The sequence below is a fragment of the Callionymus lyra genome, chromosome 3 (genome assembly GCF_982586985.1).
Source record: "Callionymus lyra chromosome 3, fCalLyr1.hap1.1, whole genome shotgun sequence".
Classification (NCBI taxonomy): domain Eukaryota; kingdom Metazoa; phylum Chordata; class Actinopteri; order Syngnathiformes; family Callionymidae; genus Callionymus; species Callionymus lyra.
This window is the reverse complement of record NC_141820.1, coordinates 25,575,752-25,599,892: the sequence shown is the minus strand read 5'-3', so window position 1 is coordinate 25,599,892 and position 24,141 is coordinate 25,575,752. Positions and strand designations below refer to the sequence as shown.

Below are 24,141 nucleotides of genomic sequence, written 5' to 3'. Positions count from 1 at the left end.
CCATCAGTAGATTCTGATCCACAGACCTCAGAGCCCGAGCTGGGGTGTAAGGCTGGATCAGATCACTGATGTAAGGAGGAGTCTGACCATGAATAGATCTGAAAGTAAGAACCAGAATTTTAAAGTTGATCCTGAAAGAAACTGGCAGCCAGTGAAGAGTTTTAAGGATCGAGGAAATGTGAGTTTTTCTACTAGAGTGAGACGGAATTCTCGCTGCAGAGTTTTGTATTAACTGCAGGCGAGACAGCTCCTTCTTGTTAAGACACGGAAATAAACTGTTACAAAAGTCTAAACGAGAAGACAGAAAAGCATGGATTACAAGCTCCAGATCATGTTGTGACATCATTTTCCTAAGTTAAGAGATCGTTCTCAGTTGAAGGAAACGGTTTCTGGTCAGTTTTCTGCAGTGTTGAACAAGAGACATGTCTTGTCAAATACAACGTCCAGGTTTCTCAGGCTCAGTTTGAAAGACTGGCCTAAGTCACCCAAGTACTGACTCAACCCTGGAACCTTAACCCTGGATCAAATAAGCAGTAGAGCTGGATGTCATCAGAAAATATGTGGTAAGAAACATTGGGAAATCTCTGAATGATTTTACCCAGAGGAATCAAGTTATACAGCAAAAATAATAAAGGACCCAAAACAGAACCTTGAGGCAGATACACTGAAACTGCTCAGAGAAAGGTATGACGAGAACCACTGTAAGCGGCAAAATGGCAGCAATGAGTAAAAAAGAAATGATACACCAGAGTCTTCAGCTTCTTTTAAAGCCTATGTTTGGACTCACTAGCTTTAAAATAAAAAAAAAACAGGTTCTTCCAGGTTGTTTGAGACTGTTAATGCACTTCATTGTCCGTTGTAAATATAAGTTTATATTTTGTGTTAATGTTTTGAGAAGTGCTTTCCTACAAGCACTTTCACGTTTGATTAGAGAAAGTATTTGCTCATTTCTTTGTTGTAAAAGCCAGAAAAAGCTTTGGTAAACTTCCACTCATTGTGTTTTTTCTTACAAAATACTACTACTCATAATTTCCAGTGCAAAAAACACTAGCTAACAAGTAACAAATCAATCTGATGTTTACTGTCTCTGTCTCTTATCAGATCGCACATCATTAAGTTTTGATCACACATGGGTAACAAAAGCATGTTTTGATACTTGGTTCAAACAAAGCCTGTCAGTGCGACATTCAGCCTTAACTATAGTATCGTTCACAAGTTCCGTACAATTTCTTAAGATCAGGGGACCTAATCCTATTTTGCACCAGATTGAAGATAAAAACTGCAAAGTTAAAATAGCATGCACTACAGAAAGATGCATGAAATACAAATGCATTGTTAATTCGGAGAAAATACTGACTTTTTTCGAAAATTTTAGATGCCTGGTTATAAATGCTCCAGTGACCGGTTCTGGGTCAATGCTGGAAGATTTTATACCACTATATAAGATCAGTCAGTTCATATCAAAATGAGCCTCAGAAATAAAGAATGCATTTCCTTGTTTTGAAGTCATAAAAAAACGAATGCTACAATGCTATGGGAAACCAGTCAAAGTAAGTGGCGAGCCACTTTATCAATCACTCAGAAAATGTCGGCCCATTATTTTATGAATGCTATCAGGACATTTTGATATTTATTTTTCTCTGCTTCCATATTCGTGCCAGCCTGTCGTGGGAAAGTTTTGTTGCCAGCGCTGATGGGAGTATTGTTCTGCCACTAGTGTTGAAGTGCACTTCCTGATATTCAAAGCAGAAACACTCATCTTTATACGTCACTCCTCCTGGTTATTAGTCCGGGATTGTCCTGTATTTTCCTCTTTTAAATCTACAATTGATCATTTTCTAACATTATGGAATTAAACAATAAGAAAATGTACATTATTGTCTTAAAACCTCTTGTTTACGATCAGTTCTTGTTTACATATAAAAGGCCCAGTCTGGAAAGTTGCTGGTGAGATCACCGCTTCATATACATACTGAAAAAAACGTCTTTTTTCTATTTCCAAAAGAATAAGACAGGTGAAAAGAGACCCCCTTCTTTTTTTTTAAGAAAGAGATTAACCCCCTCAAGGAATAATCCGCCCTTCCCTTTCCCTCCTCTCACAGTCCCCTGTGTACCCTCCCCCACCGAAAAAGCCCAAATCTGTTCTGTACTTGGTATTTTTGAATGGTCTGCTCCACATACAGCAGCTGAATACAAAAGAGCCCCTCTGTAAGAACAGTCACTACGGGAGACCACTCTATCAGCGCTGGCCTAAATAAAGCCGTCAACCGCACTCAAACTCTGCTACCAACACCCGGCTTTTCTTTTTAAGCACAAACAAGGCACCAGTATTTCCAGACTCCTTCAGGACCCTGATCCCCCCCCCCAACCCCCTTCATAATTCATTCTTTTTATCCTGCAGCATTTGAATATTTACATATTTATTAGCTGTTGGATTGACAGGACAGACATCAGAGGCTGAGATAATATGTAGTCGAGGATTGGAAATGATTACTTAGTTATTAGCTTCATCAAGATTTTTTTTTTTTTTGCCTGCATTTATATGCGAGCAAAATGTTTTTAAAAGTGAACAACTAATTGATGTAAAAATGTTCAAGTAATGATGATAATTGGATCGGATGATACAATTGTGGTGACATTCTAGAATATGATAACAGGGTTGGGGATTGGTATTGATCAGAAATTTTCTATACCGGTCTGATACCTTTACTTTGATACCGGTTCCTGAACGATATTTTTTTTCGATACCAGTTTTACAAGATCAATTCTAACAAAAAGAAAATTACATTACACCGAGTACAAATCGTTTGTTTTATTTTTTAGCAAGGTTAACACCGAGTATGTCAGAGGGCAAGGTTATCACTGACAGTAACATGATGTGTTGACCTTTTTCGAGGAGAGCCAAACTTTTATAATGAACGAGACACTCCTCAGCCTGACAACGACAACTTAAACGTTTTGCTTATGATTATTGATATTATCTGCCCAACTGTTTCTGTCATGTTTTGCCATCATAATAAAGTACTTCGTGGTCCCTCACAAAAGTCGCACAAAATAAAATGGTCCCAAAAAAAAAGTCATTCTATTGTGGTTTAAAATACAAATTGGTTTAAAACCTTCTTTTGTTTTGTCTCCCATCAGTCGAGCCATTAAGACCAACCCTGACCTCCTTCCCGCGACACCCTGGATCAACATCCTGTACGACGACTTCTGGGGGACCTTGCTCACCCACAGTGGCAGCCACAAGTCCTTCCGTCCCCTCTGCACGATGTCCTTCAGGCTTAACTACGCTCTCCACAGCCTGCGTCCCTGGGGCTACCACCTGACCAACGTGGCGCTTCATGGACTTGTTACTGCACTGTTCACGTCCTTCAGTCGCCCCTTGTTGGGGGGCGGGATGTGGAGTTTACTGGCCGGTCTTCTCTTTGCCTCCCACCCGGTCCACACCGAAGCAGTGGCAGGTGTGGTCGGGAGGGCGGACGTCGGCGCCGCGCTGTTTTTCCTGCTGTCGCTTCACTGCTACGTGAGACACTGCGGTCTTCGGAATCCTCGCCACGGAACGGATGAGTCGCTGCGACGAACTCGCGGTTGCTGGGGTTGGATGGTGGGGAGCATGTGGTGCGCGGCAGCTAGCATGCTGTGGAAGGAGCAGGGCGTGACCGTGCTGGCGGTCATGGCTGTGTATGACCTCTTCATCGCCCAAAGACTCCGGTTCCGCCAGGCCCTTCTCCTCTTGCTGGGAAAGGTAACTGCTAAGCGACCAGACTGGTGAACAGTGACCAAACTGCTAAGTCGAAACAGCATTTCTTTTTTTTTTAAATGTGGCTGAACCACAGAGGCCAGTTTTTGAAGCCTTTAGGAAGAGAAAACTGACCTAAAAATAGCCTCTCATTTAAAAAACAAAAAACTAACAATTGGACTGTTGCGGTGGGACTGACAAGACTTTCCTTCGGTAGTCTGAACAATTTCCAATACACCTTTCAAACAGTAGGAGGAGCTAGTTTAATCTCCTGTAGTGCTGCTTCCACTAACTAAACAGATCTTAATGTTTTCATGTTTTTTTGGGCGATATCTTTTGTCTTTTTTGATTCAAAGTTGGTCTCCAATTGCATTGGGCTTGTTTCCCAGATTCATAAGAAGCTCTTACATGCTACGAACTTCTTTGGAGCGCCCTTAAGAACGCTGTGAAAGAAGGATGTGTCTGACAGAGTTGCTGTTAGCTTAAGAAGATCTTTCACTAAGAAATTAAATGTAAGATCAAGCTGACCCACTCGTTACAGCCTTATTAGCGATAAAATGCTCAGAGATCCACGTCAGGGAAATTAATATCATTCAGTTTTCCTAATTATAAAATCAATGCTCAATGAAGAATATATATTTGTTTTAAATGAATTAATTGTTTATGTACTTAGGTAATTCATTTTTTTAGTACTACTATGACTAAACAGTTAAACGTTAAATAACATTTGTGAGTTAATTCATCCAAAAAAACAAATTAAAACATTAACACAGTACAATTCATTTTTCTTAACTGACCCCTTTTTAAGATCCTTCTTAGTTCCTTAAGAGTAATTGAATATGAACAACCCAGTCATCGATAGTTGCATCATTCAAGTAGTGTCGGGAATACACAAATCCAAATCTTTTTTAAGCGACCTTAAAACACTGAAATAACTTCGACTACATACAAATAACCAACATTCCCTTCTTAACATAGCTCCTTTATATTCTCATTTTCACTTCTATTGTTTATTTTTGACATACTGCACATAAATACTACATCAGGGATTGGCACTTAAATTTCTCATGGGACCCCAGTATTTACTGTTGGGAATGGCTCGTCGAACAAAAGGAAAAAGTTACACTCTGACCCCATGAGGGCCCTGGTCAGTAGACCACCGTTATTAGACTTAAACATGACATCATGAGATATAATATTAATTTACTATCCCATCATCAGATGTGAGAACGAAGCTTCCTGTTGTGGTTATTATTACATGTGCTGCACACAGTGGGAACCGCTGGTCTCATTGTTCCACTCCCTGCCTTCAGTGAGGTCATTGGCAGCCCCGGCCTCCTTTTCCCAGACACAGCGGTCCTGTCTAGCATCACCGAGGGAGCCTTCAGCGTCTCTCGGCACATCTGGGACCTTTATCACACTCGCGCCGCCCAAAGTCCTGGTTACCTTGGCAGAGAGCTCGTGGCGTGGCGGTGCCAGGCCAGAGAATCAGTGTGAAACGAAATGAGACAAAGGGCTAATGACTTAAATTGGATCTAGATATAACCGTCTGAGAGAGATGCTCACAAAAAAAACAACAGGTAAAATAGGTTAATGAAATGAAATATGTCTGATCCGCCCCCTCCATGAAAGCAGATGTAGCCCAGTGCGTGCAGGACATGGTTAAACACTTATCAGCATACAGACCACACACTTAAGGGACTCATAAAGCAACCGCTATTAATAAAGGGCACTGTTCAAGGATGAAGGATCGGAGGTTTAATGTGCTCCAGTGTGGAAATAGCACAGCCAGAGAGAGAGAGAGAGAAACTCTGCCAGCACAGAAGAGGAGCTTCAGAAACACTGAGAACATCACTCGTAGCTGTGGAGGCGAGAAGTATACAAAAAAAGAAGATTTAAATAAAATGAGTCATACATGTCGAGGGAGGGTTCCTTGAAAGGGTTAGAGATGTAGGTCATTCTTCACTGTCATGATCTGAACTAGAAATCTCTCTAAAAAGGTTGAAAGAAAAAGTCTAACAGTAATTTATTCAATCGTGCTGGAGATGAGCAGTAGTTTCCCTTGAGATGTGTCACATATAATATTCTGTCTCCAGACTTATTGAATCATCAATTACTTGATTTTTATTCTACTACCCAAAAGTTAAATCAAATAAAAACATCTGACACAAGGGTAAGCAAGGGCACGGATATTTATTTTTATATTTATTTCAGTTTCCAGACACATTTTGTCACCTTTTGAACAGTAATGGTTAGGAACTGGTATCAGGTAAAACCTTAACAATACCAATCCCTATAGAAGGGTTATTTGAAAAGTGGGTCGTTCTATGAAACTCATGTCTTTTGTGTTCGGTCCATTTTTAACGAGATCTAAAGAATGTATTTAAAGGTTTCAGAAGTGTTGTGATTAAATATAGATTTACACTTTTTAAACCTTCTTTTTATCAAGCACAAAGATATTTTCCTTTATTTTTGAAGGAAAAGAAAATCCCCTGATAATATCCTATATATAAATGAAATGATATATTTATATTTGTGTAGAAATCTTTGTTTTTGCCTGTCTTAAAGCTTCACATTCCTTCAGTAACGGATGTTTGAATTTTGTAAATCACCAAATTACAAACCCAAAATTTCTCATGTCACCTTCAGGTCAGTTTTATTAAAAAAGAAGTGTATGTTTAATGCCTTAAACGTCCATTATGGGATTGTGTAGATAAGTACTATGCTGGCTTATAATAGGAACAAATTAGGGACGTGTACTTGAGGTGAAAGTATAACTTTTGCATGGAATATGTCTTGACATTATATCTTAACAAATAACTAGTTTAAGATGACACTGTTTTTTGTAGAATTGTCCAGAGTAACCTTTTTTTCACAAGCATGACATGTGTGATGTCACCATTGCCAGAAAACAAGAGAGTCAAAAGCAAAAGCAAAAAGGATTTTGTTGATGTAACTTAAATCCACTAGATCCCACCTCAAAGCAACGATGACTACAAAGTGCTACTTTGTTTATGTGTTGGGATTAAGATGAAGGAATCTCGCAAGTTAAACAACTTTTCACAGGCAAACTTATCATTACTTCATGTCATATCTACATTGCACTCCAATTGAACTTATGAGTAATACCTAGAATGTTCAAGATAATTTATGTTTGTAAATGGATGGATTATAGAGCTTTTTTTTTAGAACATAAGAACATAAGAGTACTTTTAAAAAAAAGAGTGTTGCATGTTTTAGAGGTTTACTTACAACTTCTGGCCAGTGAGACACACACAAAAAAGGCTATGTACACTGTGCACACTGAACAAGTTCACTTGGAGTTCATGCTCCACAAGTTCCTGGTTAGATTTACAGCAAGACGTGAGCAGCATCACTCTGCTCATCAGTTATCTGTTGGCTCACACTTCTGTCCAGAAGAGACCGAAGTCTCTCTGAAGACTCTTGCAAGCAGGATGGAACAAATTACATCTGAAGAGAGTTACTTACATTATTAATGGAGGTGGTCTGAGGCTGATTGGCGACTCTCCAATGCAACGGATGCTGAAAACAAGCCTTCACTTAGCACTTGCTTTTTTTTTTCTTCTCGGAACTAGTAACTGTTTCAAAGTATATTCACAGCGTTATTAGTAGAGTAAGATGACTGACACATTTTCTTAACAAGTAGGCTAAAGATCGATACGTAAATGTGGGAATTTTATTTGTTGCCAAGAGATAATGGTGATGACTGAGGACAAGAGGATACAGTCGACTCCAGCTACTTTTAAAGCTGATGTTAAGACATATTGTGTTTTCAAAACAAATGAAAGCAGTTACGACTTTGTCAAGAGTCATGTGGTCTTTAAATTCCGCAACAACAGAGTCAAGTACTCAACAATACTTCAAATATATCCTTGTTACTACAGCATGACATTGTTTCACAATATATTATATCCTTGTATCGCCAGATTCTCGCCAGTACACACCACTACAAGTACGCTGTTACACACCACAGAGGAGTCACGACGGCTGTGTGGTCAAAAGTGTTGCGTGACAGTCCTGGATGGTGATCGTGCAGCAGAATAATGCTCTTAACAGATGTAAACAGCATCTACATACCAACACAATACGGACTAAGCTGATTAGCAGTCACACTCTGACAGACCAGGGAGAAAAACCTCCACATTTAGCTTCAAGTTGACACCAAAGAGGCCCCGCGAGTCAGGAGGAGGGGGTGAGGAGTGTGTGTTTCTTTTATATCCAGTTACACAGGTAATGACTCAAGTGGGTTAAATACCAAACTAGACTGTTCAACTAGTGGGATTGTAGATGCTTAGTGACTTTTGACCTTAGTATCATGTGCAAATGCTTTAACAACGGCGAAAATGTGTTGAGTTAGATACTTGCCTACGCCAAGAGGTGGCGCTTCGGTTTAGAACTGGAAATTGGACGCATTTCAATGACATTAGCAGGTTTGGTTAACAATGCTTTAATATGGAAGTATATCAGTGCCAACTTTTTTTGGTTTTCCTAAGCATTGGATTTGCTTTTTTACAATTTTATATTAGTGCCAACTAGACAATATCAAAAGACCAGACTATCAAACTTTGGATGATTATATTAAGAGATATCACGTTTTTAAGAATTCTGCAGAGCCAAAAGGCTCCACCTGACTTTTAAAAACTGAAATACTCATAGAAATGGTTTTATTGATTTCCTTGTATATTGTGTTTTCATAAATTCAAGTGAAACGAGGCCCATTGGCAGAGGTTTGCATTGCTTCACTGCTTTCCCAGTTAACAACCCTTTTAATCTCACTTTCTTTTTACTCATTCCAGAAGAGAAACAGGGTTCTTCAGCTGAGTCTGGCGGTCCTGACGTCCTGGGGCCTGCTCCTGCTGACAGCTCGTCTGTACTGGATGGGAAACAAGACGCCGCACTTCTCCAACTCTGACAATCCTGCTGCTGATTCTCCACACCTCCTCGCACGAACGCTGACTTTCCTCCACCTGCCGCCAGCAAACGTCTGGATCTTGCTTTGTCCCGACAGGCTCAGCTTCGACTGGTCCATGGACGCCGTGCCGCTGGTCCGGTCCCTGGCCGACTGGAGGAACTTTCACACTGTGGCCTTCTACTCTTGCTTCGTGATGCTGGTCTGGTTCGGCTTTCATGGACCGGTCTATAAAGCACAGGTCACAGAAAAGATCAGTGGAGAAACACCTGAAGAAAATGGAAAAGTCAATAATGGAAATGGTCTTTGTGCATTTGACTCAAACCACAACACACGACTTGGATCTAAAGAGGCATCCCAGAATGGCTCCACTGAACACCCCAACGCCGCTCAGTCCACATCATTGCCTCCAACCGAAAACCTGGTCCTGCTGTCTTTAGGCTTGCTCTCTCTTCCTTTCCTTCCGGCCTCAAACCTTTTCTTCTACGTCGGCTTTGTCATCGCCGAGAGGGTCCTCTACATCCCCAGCATGGGGTTCTGCCTCCTGCTGGCCACCGGTGTGAGGAGTGTGTTCTCACGACTGAGGTCTTGGGGCAGCAGGACCGCTCTGCTGTGTCTTTGCGTTGGGCTGCTGGTGCTGAACGGACTCAGGACCGTTCAAAGAAACAGAGACTGGAACAACGAGGAGAATCTCTACAAGTCCGGGATCAGTGTCAACCCTGCTAAAGGTGAGGAGAAAATATTCAATCGAAAGCTTGGTTTTGGCCAATCCTTCATCATTTCAATTTTTCATTTCATGGCAGCCTGGGGGAACCTGGGGAACGTCCTGAAGAACCAGGGAAAGATTGGCGAGGCAGAGAAAGCGTATAGAAACGCGCTGCACTATCGAGGGAACATGGCTGACATGCTGTATAATTTGTGAGTCTCAAGTTTCTTTTACAGATTGGTAAAGTTAGATTAAAGTAGCTTTTAGAGGATTAAATTCAAAGTAGATTTATTTTCTCATTGATATGGTAACCTATAAAGATGCCAGTGTTTAATATAAGATAAAGAACAAATAATGCATTGCAATTATACAATAAGAGTAAGAGGGATGTTGAAGGCAGACAAGTTTGATGGGAATGTTTGATCAAGGATGGCAAACAGAGAAGACACATCAAATTCAGTTTAACAAGTTTAGTAAATATGTATTTTGTTGAATCATTTTTACCATGCCAGAATGAACAAATTCATGTAATGTTTTAGTTCAACTCCAAATCTCAATGAATCAAAAATAATCAAAAATGATGTCAAGAAATGGGGTGGCATATGGACGCACAAACCACTAGAACAAAAGAACAATGAGTAAGTAAAAAAAAAAAAAAAAACTTGGGTCACAAAGGGCGCTGACAGGAAAGGTCCAAAGAGACCAGCAAATCATTAATCAGCTGTCAATCAAAGAACAAGGCAGCTAGAGAAGTCAGTCATACCAGGCAGAACTGTTAAACGAGCTGACGCCGGTCAATGGAAATTCCAGCGTATAAGAAGGGTTGGATGATTTCTATATTGCCAACAGCCTTGAGTCAGTAGGAGGCCCCTCAAGACACCGTCTAGAACCGACTCAGCAACTGCAAAAAATACAAAGGGAAACAATGAATAAGACAGGAACATAAAATGTCACTAGAGGGAATCACACTAGACACACTCCATTTGAGACAAAATGCATCAATTTAGTTCAAAACATGGAATTTTTTCATTGAATCACATTTTAAATCAAACATTTCTTATGTCATTGGAGATTCATAGAAATTATATTGTAATCTTCCAATGATATAACGTGTTACATTTCACCTCAAAATAACTCTAGCTAGCTTGAACTAGATAAGCTAGCATGTTGCTTAGCAGAAGCTCATAAAAAATATACCAGATCCAAAAAGATTTTTTTTTTTCAGAATGACCTGCAAGTGAACTGAAGTTCAACTTCCATGTTATTGACTTAAATCAATCCATGTTGTTGACCTCCAGAGGTTTGCTGCTGCAGGAGAACAACAGGTTGTCTGAGGCTCTTCATTACTACAAACAGGCCATCGGGAGTCGACCTACACTGGCATGTGAGTAACAAGTCATCTGGGGGATGATGGGAAATCACCTAAAGGAGTTTGTGTGTCTTCCTGCAGCAGCCTACTTGAACACGGGAATCGTCCTGATGAACCAGGGCAAGGCTGAAGAAGCCAAAGTGACTCTGATAACATGCGCCAACATTCCTGATGAGAACTTGAAGGACCCTCACGCCCACAAGAGCTCGGTCACCAGCTGCCTGTACAACCTGGGGAAGCTTCTCCATGAGCAAGGACAGTACGAGGTACGTTTGAAGTACACTTATTTGTCATGGTTAGCATCGGACGACAACCATTCTTGTTTCTCAACTGCAGGAGGCGCTGCCTTATTACATGGAGGCGGTGAACAAGATGCCCCGACAGTTTGCACCTCACAGTCTTTACAACATGATCGGTGAGATGTTTCGAATTTGTCTGAGAAATTTCAATCAACATGTGGATAATTGTCTAAACATCTTTTTTTTTAAGTTTAATTTAAATTATATATATATATATTTTTTCGCATTTATGAGTATTATAAATTTAAACTTGGTCGGAAAGTGTTTTTTATTTTAGTGAGTAGGTTTGTTCTGTTTTGTTGTGGCACATTTTCTCAGTCAAAACTACGTACGAAGTAAAATTAGATTTAGCTTAAGTACAAGAAGTAACTTAAGTAGGTCTTTTGCCCCTTTTCCATCTAAACCACAAACTCACAGTATCAAACTCACATGTAAAAGTTCTTTAATTTTATGTGCTCGATGGTTAATTAAAAATAGACTAATGCTCATGATAACATGTAACCTAAAAAGATGCCAGTGTTTAAAATACAATAAGAAAAATAGATAATAGATTTTTAATGATAGATAAGTACGTATGTTAAGGAGGAGAACTTAATTAACTAAATTCAATTTAAAACAATGTTGTAATAGGAACTTATACTTCCTGTTACAGGGAGTTTGGTAAAAATACCTTTTGTTTGGCCCCATGTGTGTTTGAGTTTGACACCACTGATCTTAACTGTTATTTTAGGGTAAAAAGCTCACATTTTTGTTGATGAACAGATTTAAAGATAATGAAATGGTATTCATCTTTTTTTTCAAGTACTTCTGGATTAGTTTTAGGATTTCTATAAACCACAAAATCTCAAATAAACCCAAGCGACATGAATGTGATCGAAGTCTAAAAAAGGACTAATGTTTCGAGCTAAGTAGGATTGACCTCTGACCTCTTCAACTCCCCTCTGACCTCCTCGACTCCCCTGGTTCAGGAGAAGCCTACATGAGACTTCAGATGCTAGAGGAGGCTGCTCACTGGTACCAAGAGTCCCTGAGGTCCAAACCCGACCACATTCCTGCTCACCTGACGTATGGAAAGCTCTTATCAACTTTGGTAAGTTCTGAGTCCAACACGATTATTGGCAGAAACAGAGAGACTGAGCTCAGAGATCTCAGAACGATTGGATTCAGATTGTGTCACAGAATCAAAAGACACAAAATTACTTTAGATCACAGGGTGACACAAACAAAACAAGTAGGATTCTGGGAAATCAGGTGTTTAGTGGAAACCCATTATTAGAATTTCACTGTAAAGACAACAAGTTTTAATACTACATGGAGGAGTATATATATATAAATATATATATATATATATATATATATATATATATATATATATATATATATATATGTTTAAGTACTGGATAAACATCAGACGCAAATGGAGGATTAATACATTTCAAAGTGAAATACATGTTTTTTCAAGGTCTCTTCTCACTTTCAGGGTCAGAAATCAGAAGCAGAGATGTACTACCTGAGAGCCATTGAGCTTGACCCCCAGAAAGGAAACTGTTACATGCACTATGGTAAGAACACACAAGGACTTCCTGTGAATCCGATTTCTTACCACGGTTCAGACATAAAGAGGATGAATGAGGACTGTAACTCTTTCATACGAGTGGTTGTCTCTCTATATTTCTGGTTCCATCTACTCATGACCCTGTAATAAAGGGAAAAAAAAGGATAAAATAAGAAGAAAAATAAAGTTTTTGGTGGTTGCCTCGGCTGTCTCAGTACATAAAACTCATGGACGTTTTAACTTTACCACAAAGAATGATCTGCTGTGGGGCTTGAGAGTGGAGGTGCCTTAGAAGAGAGGTCTGCAGCTGGAACAGTCTCTATAACTCTCATAAATCTGGGAATATGTGTCTTATGATATATGTGTTCGGATCCGTCATATCTTAATGAAGCACCGAGACGAGGCATACCTCTGACAAGGTTTTTCTTTGATTCAACCCAAACCATCAACTGGAAAGACGTCGTCTCGCCGTTACCTCAATGTTTCCTTATCTCCCCCCAAGTGCTTCCGCTTCATAGCTCCGATCTAACATTTGCTCTGGACCCGTGTGAGCGGTTCTCTGCTGTCCTTGGACTCGACCGCTTCCTCCACACGCTCGTCTTGTTTTCGTTCCCGTCTAATCTCAGCAGCGCAGAGCAAAGGTGCCGTCGATCTGTGTCGGCTGTCTCTCTTTTTTATCTCGCATCTGGCCCTCCCTTCCTCTGGATGAGCTCCGGGGGGTTCGGAGTGGCTCAGGATGTCAGACCGACGCTATAATCGGACACTCTGGACGACCTCTCGCTTCCTGATATTGTTCAAGTCAAAAAGGCCGTGAAAGCTATTAGCGTCTGGACTGCTGAGCGCAGACACACAAGATGTTTCTCCAATGATATCAAACTATTGATCATTTTTGTTAACCTGTAGAAAAAGATGACCTCCCACTTCCTGCCTTCCCCGCAGGTCAGTTTCTGTTGGAGCAGTCTCGTCTCGGCGAGGCAGCAGAGATGGCGGAGCGGGCGGCGCTGTTGGACAGCTCAGAGTTCGACGTGGTCTTCAGTGCTGCGCACATGCTCAGGTTCGTTCTCAGAATCTCCTCTTCGATCGTTCGGAACTGTAATTAAATTTCATGTTCCATAGACGAACACAAAAAACCTTACATGCTACTCCAGGTTGTGTCTGCAGGTGTCACTGTCTCTCTGGAAATCAAAAGGAGATACAATATGTTCTTTAAATCAGAGGATTAGTTTAATGTCAACAATATTTTTTACATTTTACGTTTAATACTTAACGACCTTCATATAAAAAAAGATGTTGGATTGAAGGAGAAATAAAATCCCAAAATTAATGAACATGTTATTGAACACTTTCATTCATTATTAGGGTTAGGTTGAAAGCTAACCTTAACCTTGAATTTAATCCCTAATCCGAGATCCTAATCCCAATCCCCAACCCTAACCCCCAGCCCTAACTCCTAATCCCTAACCTCTAATCCTAACCTATAATCCTAACCCCTAATACTAACCTAAAACCCTTGCCCCTAGGATCTAAACGTGGTCCCATATATAGTTCATGTTTTAATCCATTTGGCCAATTTACAGAATTATTTTATAAGCAAACTTGACTGAACTGAGGTTTTAAGAATCACAGACTAATGTGAATTATGAGGAAACACCTTTTTTATTTCGACCTGCTATCAAACGCCTCACGGGCTGGAACAGGTTCCCAGATTGTGTGACCATGACTTCATAATCCTGACAACTCTGCCTTTCTGCAGACAGGCCAGCCTCAACGAAGCAGCGGAGCGTCAGTACGAGCGAGCGGCTGGTCTCAGACCAGATGTAAGTGGAACGCTGACTTTCACAGGCTTTCAGAGGCCTCGTGGCTGCTTTTGTTCTGATGTTCGTATCTCAAAATATTCAGAAAATGTTGATCATTTGAACAGATGATAAATTTGGCAGGTGATCCAGGAATCTTTTTTAGGATTTGTTACTGCTAGCTTGTTAGCGGTAACTGCATAGTTGTGCTGTGTTGAGGGCGATTTGCAAAAAAATACAACAACAACAATTTTCATTGCTTCATGTTTACGGTTTACTTAATGTCACGAGAGGCTTTCAATCCATCAGTGTTGTGGACATCGAGAGTGAAAACTAAATATACTATAATATAAAAACTACATTGAAATGAGCTGCTTGGTGGAGGTCTGCGCTCTCTTTAAACAATAATCAGGTCACTAACAACAGGTTGACTGTCACGTCACAAATGGATCCAGAAGTAGTAGTAGTGTTAAAATAAGATATATAAAAAAGTACATAAATGAACATATTAAAAGTAAAAATTAAACAGTAAAAAATTCAAACAATTTTATAAATAATATTAAAATATATACACATAATAATAAACTAAATTAAAATGTAATTCAATTACATAAAAAAAACACAATCATAAATAAACTTGTGATAACTATATAAACATAAGTACACACAAAGTTAAAAACATTTTATTTTTATTTCATTTTTTAGGTATGTGGTGGCAAAATACAATTTAATAAAAGATGATTTATTTAAAACATTGTGATCTGTATGTTTTAATTATATTCTGTAACTGGTTTTGACATTTTTGTTTGAAAGTGGAGCTTCAACATGTTATGTGGTGAGTTTTAATAACATAAATGGAAAAGAAATGCTACTAATAATCCAAATAGACCTGTCAATCATGTGACTCGCGCGTCATAACTAGCGAAAAATGTTGCAGTGATGATTGACATGCATCTAACACTTACCATTCACAGTTTCCCGCTGCTCTGATGAATCTCGGCGCCATCCTGCATCTCAACGGAAAACTTCCCGAGGCCGAGGCCAATTACCTGAGGGCCCTCCAGCTCAAGCCTGATGATGTCATCACCAGGGCCAACCTCCGCAAGCTTCGGAACATCATGGAGAGACAAGGATATCGAGTCCAGAGGCAGACCACTGACCAGGGCTGAAAAAAAAGAAGTTAGCGGTTGATACAAAGAGGTTGTTATTATTTTTTTTAAGAAAATTTTGTCTGGAGATCCTGTTGAGGTCATGCCCTCCTGAAAAAAGGTGCCCCAGGGCAGACCCAGCACACTCTGAAGAGACCATGTCTCTCGATTGACTTGTGGGACAGTTTCCTAAGAAGGTGACGTCTGGACTTCCTGCGACACGAGCCCAGACAAACAGAGATTCAAAGCGTTCAATTCAAAATGCTGTTTTTTTTTTATTACTGCTGTTTCTTTTCCCATGTACAAAAAACTTGTCTTCTAACAAAATGTTAAAACGTTTTGAATTTCTTAATGGACTGTTCGCCACATGCTACATATCACTCAGAGGTTTCATAATAACCGTGACCAAGATGGTCGCAACGTGCTGGATGTTCCGGATTCTACTGTGACAAACACACTTCCGTTTATTGCCTGATTTTGAGGATAGAAAATAGTTGTTCGACAGTGTGTGTGTGTGTGTGTGTGTGTGTGTGTGTGTGTGTGTGTGTGTGTGTGTGTGTGTGTGTGTGTGTGTGTGTGTGTGTGTGTGTGTGTGTGTGTGTGTGTGTGTGTGTGTGTGTGTGTGTGTGTGTGTGTGTGTGTGTGTGTGTGGCTGATGGAGTTAAGACTTTCTGTGTCTGTGAAGGAGATGCTATTTTTTAGAGAGGAAAAAAAGTGCCAAACTCATTTTCTGTGTCTTATTTATTTGCTTTTGGTCACGTCTTTGTGATCCTGTCGTTGCTGAATGTTATTCATTTTAATGATATAAAATAAAAACGTTTTTTTTTAACAAAAGAGGGAGTTTTGCTGACACAGCAGATTTGTGGTTTCTTGAGTCGTCCATTCGCACCAGGCTAGCTGTTTATTAAAACCTTTTTTTGGGGGGGTTTTAGGGAGACATTCCTGGGTCAGAGTGGAAATAACCAACTGATATTGAGATTGTCTAGAAGATTGTCATATGGAAAACACCTCTACTGACTCCTTCAAGAAACATCTTAAGACGTTTTTATTTGTTCAGGCTTTTCGTAGATTTTCTGGAACTCCTGTTGTGTTATCAGTTTTATCTTGACCTTTAAAGTATATAATTTATTGAATATTGTTTTGATTGTTTAAGCGCTTTGTGACCCTGGTCTGGAAAAGCGCTATATAAATAAAAATGACTTACTTACTTTGGAAAACACAGTAAATTATAAAAGTCACATACACACACAAAGCACAATCAGTCGTAACAAATGTGTCCGCAAGGATTAATGTTGCATCTTCTTCTTCTTATACTTGAAAAACAAATAAAACAAACAAATCGATTGTATTTTATTGATCACTGGGATCTGTTCTTTCCTAACGTGAAAATAGCTTAAGGCTTTCGAGTGGCCCACTTGCAATTCCATGATAAAAACTAACATCATTTAGTGGTACTGACATTAGCAGTTTTTTTAAGATCTTTAAGAAGAAAAAAAAGATGTGTTGAATCAAACTTTTATTTCATGTTTACAGTAACAAAGTCGATATATTACATTACACATAGAAACGCACATAAGGACGTCACATTTTAGCTACAGGCGAGTTATTTCTATTTCTGCTCTTTTGCATCCTCTAGTGGCCGATTTATTAATCTTGATTCGGGAAAATAAAATAAAAAATGTTGGGAACATGTACCGCTACATTCAAGTTATGTTCAGGTGCAAAAAACACAAATCAAAAACAGCACAGTTTTGTGTTTTTTTTTTTTCAGACGAGAAGCAGCAGCATCACAATGAAACTTTTCAGCTCACGTGACCCACATGACTCATGAGTGTCAACGTGACAATATTCATGGTCCCTTTCACAGAAAGGATTCTCAAACAATATTCTAGAGGTAGAAGCGTTTGTGGCTTAAATAATTAGATGAAACATAAAAAGCAAAACAAAAAATTGTGTATATATAAATATATATACAAAAAAAACAGATATTTAAAAACATGTGCCAAAGTGTATTGCATTCAATTAAGTATTTTGACGAGATTATTCGCTTGATAGGATCCAGTTGAGGTTTCATGCCAACAGCCAGGGGAACTGAGAGAAGCTAGCACACAAAAATACAACATTTAAACAAAAATAAGGCGAATAAATAAAAGGCAAAGATCTTCATCAGATCGTTCATCTGGAAGTTAATGCAAAACATTTGCAAAATATGACTTAAATCTCATCATAAAAGTAGGCATTAACACGTTCATTTTTAATCTACTAATCCTACTCGGTCCCGTTTCCAGCAGGACAACGTTTCTTCTGCACAGTTTCTGTCTCTCATCTCAACCAATGTGACAGAGGAATTTCAGCACAAGGTCTTGTGGTTGGACAATCTCCCCGGAGAACAACGCTGCTGTTGTTGTTCCTCGTTTTATTTTAAACAATCTTTGAAGGCACTTGAGGAAAAAACGACTGCGCGGCGAGAAGGTCACGTGGGTTCCGGGGTTTCCTTCCACTCGTCACTGACCGTAGAACTCGATGAGATACTCGGGGTAGATCTGATTGCTGTCGAAAATGACGAAGATCTTCGGGTTGGTCAGGTTATCCACGCAGCTGTCGTAGAAGTTGGCGAAGCTGGTGTCTTTAGACGGCGGCCGGCAGTAGACGGGACGGCCCACCGTGTACTCCCCGACCAGCACCCGGGCCAGGAACATGGTCTTGTGAGCGGGCTTGCTGGCGAAGATGGGCGGCGGGAGGCAGTGTTTGGACAGCGTGTTGTAGTGCTTCCCCGTGGTGTGACAGAACATGCTGGAGTACTTGGCATCCCGGGCGAAGTAGCTCCCTGCAGAAGAGAGACCAGATGAAAACCAATATTGGTGCATCGTCACAAAGAGTTGTTTTTTTTTTGTTACCTTTGCCGTAGACGTCGCCGTGACTACCCGTCAGCCGCCAGTCGAAGTTGAACGTGCAGATGGCCTGGATGTTGCTGTGGCCAGTTCCGTGAAACAACATCCGCTCTTCAATGTCGGGACATCGCTTGACTTTACGCAACTGCATTTTCTTCCTACAATTCCAAGTTAGAAACATCTTTAGTGAAGAGTTTCAAATTCAGCCAGAAAGACAGAAATAGGCAAACTTAAGTGGATGTCAAATAAAATGTAGAAACTAAGTTTATTTTGTATTTATTTTATTAGTCATTACTAGCTTCTAAATATTTCTCAAAACATTTCAGTGAGAATAAGTGTCTTCATATCATATTTGTTTTAAATTAAAGTATAATTAAATTCAATAAAATAACAATTCATCTCAGATATTAAGCATGATTTTTACTCAAAGACGATATCTACTAAATAAAATGTGGCCCCTGATGAAATAAAATTGTCCAACCACTGCACTGGGATATTTATTTTAGGCCATAAGAGCATTAAACACTTTTTCAATACAAGTTTAACATTAACTACTACAAGAACTAGATAAACATCTATACATGTGCATATCATGATTCGCCATTAAGAGGCTATTGTACAGAAAGCTATAGAGATCATAAATGTCAAAAATGTATACCTCAAAAGCAAATACAGTTAGTTGTAAACTAATAGATGTTGGTGCTTGAGAGACAGAAAATGTGTCTTGTGGTTAAAAAGCGCAACTTCTGAATTTTTTTTTCTGTTTTCAAGCAACTGATTGTAAATGTTTTGTATTAAATTTGGTTCCTTTAGTGAGACGATGTCGTTTACCTGCAGAAGAACTCCCAGAGGTCCAGGTTTTGGACTCTTTGAATGGATTTGATTGGATCGTTCATGGTCCGCTCGTACAATCTGGCAACTTCTTTGAACTCATACGTGTCTCTCCCCAGCTGGATGACCTGCCAGTATTAACAGGATTATTAGCAGGAGGTTAAGTGTTACATGTGATAAAGATATTATTCATGGTTATTTGTTCTTTCTATAGAATAGTTATTCGATCCAGCGAAAACATCTCCGTCTTTCAAAGTTCCAGTCACCTGATATGGCTCTTCAGTGTTGATTCTCTCCCAGTGACATGGAACAGGTAAAGCCAGGTTATCACATATGAACCTGAAACATGGAAGAAATCAGCCATCAATAGAGTGGGGAAAATATATATATTTTATTATTTCTTCAACTGAGAAAAATATCTAAACTTGGGAAAATGATAACACCATCTGGAGCTTGTAATCCATGTAAGTAAGTAAGTAATTTGTTTGTGTCTTCTTGTTTGGACTACTTTAACAGTTTATTTTCGTGTCTAAACAAGAAGGATCTGTCTCGCCTGCAGTTCATACAAAACTCTGCCGCGAGAATTTTGACAAGCTCTAGTAGAAGAACTCACATTTCTCTGATCCTTAAAACTCTGCATTGGCTGCCAGTTTCTTTCAGGATCAATTTTTTAAATTCTGGTTCTTACTTTCAGATCTATTCATGGTCAGGCTCCTCCTTACATCAGTGATCTGATCCAGCCTTACACCCCAGCTCGGACTCTGAGGTCTGTGGATCAGAATCTACTGATGGTTCCTGAACACACTTCTGGACCAGAGGCTGTTGCTCCTAAGCTATGGAACGATCTTCCTCTCCCCCTTACATCTTACGAACTTTTTATTTGTTCAGACTTTTCCATGATGTCCTCGGACTCCTGTGCTTGTCTTATGTATCTTGTAGTTTATATTTTATTTTAACTCTGTATTGTTTTCATTTATTAAAGCGCTTTGTGACTGTGGTCTGGAAAAGGTGCTTTACAAATAACCTAAATTTACTTACTTTACTTACTATTAACTTAACTTTGAATTAAATATCTGGCACCTGGGCATTGAGTTCGACACGCGTGTCTCACCTGAATCCAGTGGCGGAGTGAAGAGAGCGCTTGATTGGCCGCTGCTTTCCCGTGATTACATTAATCTGTCGCATTGCTGGGAGAAGAAGAAGAAGAAAAAAAAAAAGTCCAACATATGAGATAAGTCTCTTGACGGTCACGAGTTCGATTCTTACAGGAGAAGTCCAGCCTGTACGTGTACTTTGCCGTGGAGAACTCCATGACGCCGCGCTGGTTTCTGTTGTAGCACTGCTCGATCTGAGCGCTGGTCACCGAGCACGCCGCGCTGGGGTCGACCTGATGGTTAAGATTGAAAAATTAAAATATATATATTTCAATCTAAACCAGGAAAAACTGAGGCAGGATCAGATCTTTTAATAAACACAAATTAGATTAATTCAGGATCCAGATAAAATGCAATCCACGGTCGTTTAATCTGTCTTAAATTTATGATGGCGACATTGGATTGCATCACTCCGATTCAGATACAACGTTTGTAAGATTACAAAATCCAGATTACAAGAACTCAACATATTACCATGACAGTAAGATAACATTAGTACAAATTAAATAAAAATCACAAGAAATAATAATATTTTTGACAGATTTAGCTCAACTTTAAACAAAATAATATACAGTGATGAAGGATAGAGATATGTAATATGACATTTTTCTGTTATTCAACTCTGGGGGTTTATTTCATGGGGACAAGATCATTTTTATTTCGTTTATACATTACTGTAATAAAAAGGCCTAATTTGCAGCCGATTTAATATATTATTATTATTATTATACATCTACTTTTTTTACTTAATCACTGCAATTTTTGAAGTATTTTTTTCTAAAGATAAAAACAGACCAATTTAAAATGTTTGATTATCTACCTAGAAATCCAGGATATATATAATATCAGGATAATCCTGTTTTATTTTTTACCAAAGTCTATCTAGATCTGAAATCTTTTCAACAACACAAACTAAATGGTAATCCAATTCTTAATCTAAATCTAAATAGAAAGATAGATAGATCTGTTCCAGATTAATACTAGGATTGGATTAAATTACCTACTGTGATTCCAGAATCCTTCTTTCCTTTCTCAACTCTAATTTTCAAGATTTTATCTGATCAGATAACCTTTGAATAACTGGCTCTTAAAAATCACTGACCTCATCAATCAAAAGCCATGGCTGACGTGGAAGGTCGACTCTACAGGTTACTGACTGTCTACCTTTAGATCTGGAGATAAGGAGGGCCTGAGAACAGCAAGGGCCAAACTGTCCATCGTCACTTTGAGTCAAGGAGGTGTGTTGAGCCCCCTCCTCTTTACCCTGCTGACCCATGACTGCCCAGCACCGTACACCATCAACCTCTCTCATCGGTAACGGGGGAGACGGACTATAGAAGTGAGGTGGTGCACGGACAAAATCACTCCCTGAATTATCGAAATACAAAGGGATAGTAATGGACTTATTTTATCATAATTTATTTATTCATTTTTTTTCCGTCATATTTGCACAGTGTTCCATTTTCTTATCCTTTTATATTTTATAGTAAATTAGTTTCCTCTCATGATAATTCTTGTTTTTCAATCCAGCCTTTGAGTCCAGTCATTTAAATCCTCTGTGTGTGTTACAAATGTTGCAGAATTGAAAACAAACTTGACCTTTGACCTAGTGTTCTTACCTCAAACATGTGCCACACTCCACATTCAGCCAGGTAGAACCAGCACCAGTTGGTATCTGAGGTGTCCATTTCTTCCATTTCTGGGGCTTCTTCCTCTGGTGACCTGATGGCCAACATGGCTGAACCTGGAAAACATAACGTTTTATTTGTCAAAAAGATGTGATGTAATCACAAAACTCATGCTCATGTTATTTATTATTTCAATTAAAATGTCTTTGATGGAAATGTTTGTGTTTTCATGTCTGGGATCCCCTGAAACAGGAATATTCCCTAAGAAGTCCGTCATTGTCCTTGAGGTTTACAGCAGATTTGAGCAAAATGCGGCCCTTTTACTGCATTTAAGTGGTCCTTGTGAAAACAAAGTAAAACTATCAAAGTGATCATTTAGACATGTTTCAGATAGCCGTCTTTAATTGTATTATTCATTACCAGTTCAACACTCAATACAACAAGATAAATGTATTGTTCCCCATTTTCTTCTTTTTTTCTCACTAAAAATAAATACAATTATGTTTATCTTACAATGTCTTGAGTCAATTTTAAAATATAACCATGTTAAAATGAACATCTATTTTGGGGGGTTTGTGTTTAAATAATAAGTATATCAAATAAATTAATATAAGATATAAAACATAAAATAAAACACCAGTCACAGTACAAAATAGGGTGCTTGTAGGCAAGAATCTAGATAGATAGATAAAACTGTATTGATCCCTCTGGAGGTCTCCTTCGGGAAATTGTTTTTCCAATAAGCACACAGCAATACAGACGATAATTCATAAAAATAAGAACAAGAAGAAAGTTTCTATGAAAAGGAAAGTTCAACATGACACAATCTAAATCTACCAGATAAAGAACATAGCTCAAAGACAAATAAAAAAGACAAAGGATACAAAGATTAAAATTGAATAGAATACGTCATACTTTCACTCCACTCCTGCCCCTCAAATTCAGAATTATAAAGTCTAATAGCACGAGGAATGAATGAGTCCGTGAGTCTATTAGTGTTGCTGTTATCTATCATCATCCATGATGGACAGTAGTTTGTCCAGAGATCTCCTCTCAGCAACTGTCACCAGTGAGTCCAGCTTCATGTCAACCACAGAACCAGCCTTTCTGATCAACCTGTCCAACCTGTTGACACTCCTCTTGGACACATTCCATTAAAATCTGCTGGAGCCGACTGTATCCTCTCATCCTCAGTCATCACTGGTACCTATCAAGATTGTATGTCTGATGCCATCTAGCGGCCAGAAGTTTAATTGCAACACGAAAATTAAAATAAGAAAACACTGTAAATATGTAATTAGTTAGTTTATTTAAAAAACACTTTATTGTACTGTAATGTGTAAAATAACTGTGGTAACTCATAAAATATGATTTAGTGCTGACCAGTATCGAAACAGAATTGATAAAAAAAAAACACATCACAATATACATGTATGTAACGTATCGATATTTTCAAATATTATTTTAACACATAGTATAAAAAGTGGCCCCTCGCGAAATTATATTGCCAACCTGTGGGTTTAAATGCATCATGTATGAAGGCTGACACAGACCCATTAGTAAATGGAAAGTTTAACCATAACTTTAAAGACTGGACCGAACTGTCACGACCTGGAAAAGTACGAGTGGAACAAAGAAAACATAAGCAAACAGCTCAGCTGATGATTCCAGCTTAAACACACAAGCCTCTCCCTTCATGTAAAAAACATGTTGAATAAATCCATGACAACATTTTCAACTGAACACATATACAATACACATGACTTCTATGAACCAATCGCATGTTTTACGGTCACACAAACCTTCGCTCAGCTGTTCTTCTAGTCTCGATCGTGTTGCATCCTTTTCACGATTTAAAAAAGAAACGTCGCCAAGGTTCTTAAAAAAAGGACTTCTATGAGTCAGTAAACACCTTCCTGACTCATAGAGAGATACATTTTCCTCAGTCAGGTCACACGATGACGCATCTTTATCAATGACCGGTGACTTGCACCTCCATATAATGTCGCTTTTCCTACATAGCTGTTGTTTACTTTCGTTTCCTGGTTTCAGGCGTCTTGACGTCAGACGGCAACGATTTCTTCTTCTCTCGCCGGAC

General features: G+C 39.0%; 2 protein-coding genes across 2 annotated transcripts in view; one reads left to right on the top strand and one right to left on the bottom strand.

Moving 5' to 3' along the window:
• LOC148084022 (protein O-mannosyl-transferase TMTC2-like) overlaps positions 1–16,469 on the top strand; it is a 27,213-nt gene extending 10,744 nt beyond the window's left edge. The window contains exons 2-12 of the mRNA XM_087787275.1: positions 3,142–3,745; positions 8,557–9,397; positions 9,473–9,587; positions 10,674–10,759; positions 10,826–11,010; positions 11,081–11,159; positions 12,012–12,133; positions 12,524–12,605; positions 13,538–13,652; positions 14,352–14,415; positions 15,366–16,469. Coding sequence (XP_087643401.1) covers positions 3,142–3,745; positions 8,557–9,397; positions 9,473–9,587; positions 10,674–10,759; positions 10,826–11,010; positions 11,081–11,159; positions 12,012–12,133; positions 12,524–12,605; positions 13,538–13,652; positions 14,352–14,415; positions 15,366–15,560 — 2,488 coding nt within the window. The 3' untranslated portion in view covers positions 15,561–16,469. The remainder of the gene's footprint in view (positions 1–3,141; positions 3,746–8,556; positions 9,398–9,472; positions 9,588–10,673; positions 10,760–10,825; positions 11,011–11,080; positions 11,160–12,011; positions 12,134–12,523; positions 12,606–13,537; positions 13,653–14,351; positions 14,416–15,365) is intronic.
• A 573-nt stretch (positions 16,470–17,042) lies between these two features.
• Positions 17,043–24,075, bottom strand: parp11 (poly(ADP-ribose) polymerase family member 11). The gene is made up of 8 exons (XM_087785860.1): positions 23,846–24,075; positions 22,035–22,159; positions 20,528–20,648; positions 20,373–20,448; positions 19,528–19,600; positions 19,262–19,389; positions 18,437–18,588; positions 17,043–18,366 (listed from the first exon to the last, which is right to left on the bottom strand). The coding sequence occupies exons 2-8, from the start codon at positions 22,149–22,151 to the stop codon at positions 18,044–18,046; spliced, it is 990 nt and encodes a 329-aa protein (XP_087641986.1). The 5' UTR covers positions 22,152–22,159; positions 23,846–24,075; the 3' UTR covers positions 17,043–18,043.
• Between the last annotated feature and the right edge of the window lie 66 nt (positions 24,076–24,141).

Coding starts and splice junctions, on each gene's coding strand:
- parp11 (XM_087785860.1), bottom strand. CDS start 22,151: ATGTTGGCCATCAGGTCACCAGAGGAAGAAGCCCCAGAAATGGAAGAA. Junction 19,601..20,372: donor CACTCCGCCACTGGATTCAG/GTGAGACACGCG, acceptor TCCATGTTTCAG/GTTCATATGTGATAACCTGG. Junction 18,367..18,436: donor CGGCGACGTCTACGGCAAAG/GTAACAAAAAAA, acceptor TCTCTTCTGCAG/GGAGCTACTTCGCCCGGGAT.